General features: G+C 39.1%; 1 protein-coding gene across 1 annotated transcript; it reads right to left on the reverse strand.

Moving 5' to 3' along the window:
• Positions 1-6: 6 nt before the first annotated feature.
• LOC111383425 (aspartic proteinase Asp1-like) lies at positions 7-1,275 on the reverse strand (the record flags this gene model as incomplete). The annotated part of the gene is made up of 4 exons (XM_023007533.1): positions 7-151; positions 236-308; positions 811-1,002; positions 1,083-1,275. Coding segments are annotated over 4 exons (553 nt in total), but the record flags the coding sequence as incomplete, so codon positions are not given.
• Positions 1,276-1,331: the final 56 nt, after the last annotated feature.

Here is a 1,331-nt window from a genome sequence, read left to right on the forward strand (position 1 = left end):
GATGAGATTGCTTCCAGCCGAAGAAAGCTGAAAACAAACAAAAACAATAAAATTGGTCAAGACTTGGGAAGCCTCTTGCAGTTTGCTGCAGCCCATCCAATCTGCTGGTTCTCATTGTCATAAATCACCAATTTATCTTGCAGAGAAACATCTGCAAATGCAAGATGTCATGACATATTAGATAGCTAAATAAGAATATCTAGATGTAGGAATAGATCTGTATCGAGTTTCATACCTCCAATAACGTTGAGATTTCCTAGCCCGACCTCATCACCGTTCAAGATACCTAAGCACACATTGCCGTGTTCCTGAAAAGAGGGATAATAGTTTAAGCTTGCTATATGTGTTGTTACGGGAGCACATTTGGCCGTACTTAAAAGGAGTTAATTATCCAAATAGTCACTGAACTTCACCAAAAGTTTCCAGAAGGTCACCGAACTTTGCTTAAAAGTTACTTCTATGAAAACTTGGAAAACTAAGTACAGCCAAACATGCTCTAAGCCCTAATTCCTACTTCAGATAGAAATAATTAAAATCAGAAAACAAGCACCACATACTCAAATACTCAAATTTATAGTCGTTCACTCTCAATCTGAGAGTGAAGTCTTCTTTGCAGCTTTAGGTCTTCACTGACAAAGAACCACCCTAATGAAATCCTCTATATAGTAGGAATACCAGGACGACCTTATAAATGCATGGAATGTCCAATATGGCCAATTTAGTAAGAATAGTATGATTAAGCTCCACATAGCCCAACAGTTATCTATTTAATTGCCAAGAAATACAAAACTGATTGAGAGAGTATCTCACCGTGACAACAAGATAAGTTTGAGGTTGCAGTTGGAATTGGACCTTTTTGCCATTTCTGAAGCTCAACACCAATGGCTTGAAGTAATTAGTGGCATCATGGATGGATTTGAAGGGCTTTCCACTTTTCCAGCAGACCGGGAGGCTTTTGTCCTCAACTACAATAGTTAACTTCCCGTTTATGTCTTTATTTATCTGAAAAAAGGGCAATTACAGTTAGTTCCAGGCATACAGACAGAGAACTTCAGAGAAATCTTGTGCCAGCTCGATCTCACCATAGAAACTAGGGCGCTGTAAGCTTGCGAACTGAAGTAACTGTAGGTACTGCCACTGTCAAAAACTATTGGAAGGCCTTTAATATAAGTAGCTTGGCCACCAAACTGGAGGTCGGCCAGCCCCAGAGAGTAGCGTTTCCTGAAAATAACAATTAAACACCATAGAAACAGCACATCATTTTCTTTCCGCTCCCTGATACTTTAAGAGCTCGTTTGGGATAAACAGTAGAGTACTGGATAATATTAAAA

The sequence above is a fragment of the Olea europaea genome, unplaced genomic scaffold, assembly GCF_002742605.1.
Source record: "Olea europaea var. sylvestris unplaced genomic scaffold, O_europaea_v1 scaffold2687, whole genome shotgun sequence".
Classification (NCBI taxonomy): Eukaryota; Viridiplantae; Streptophyta; class Magnoliopsida; order Lamiales; family Oleaceae; genus Olea; species Olea europaea.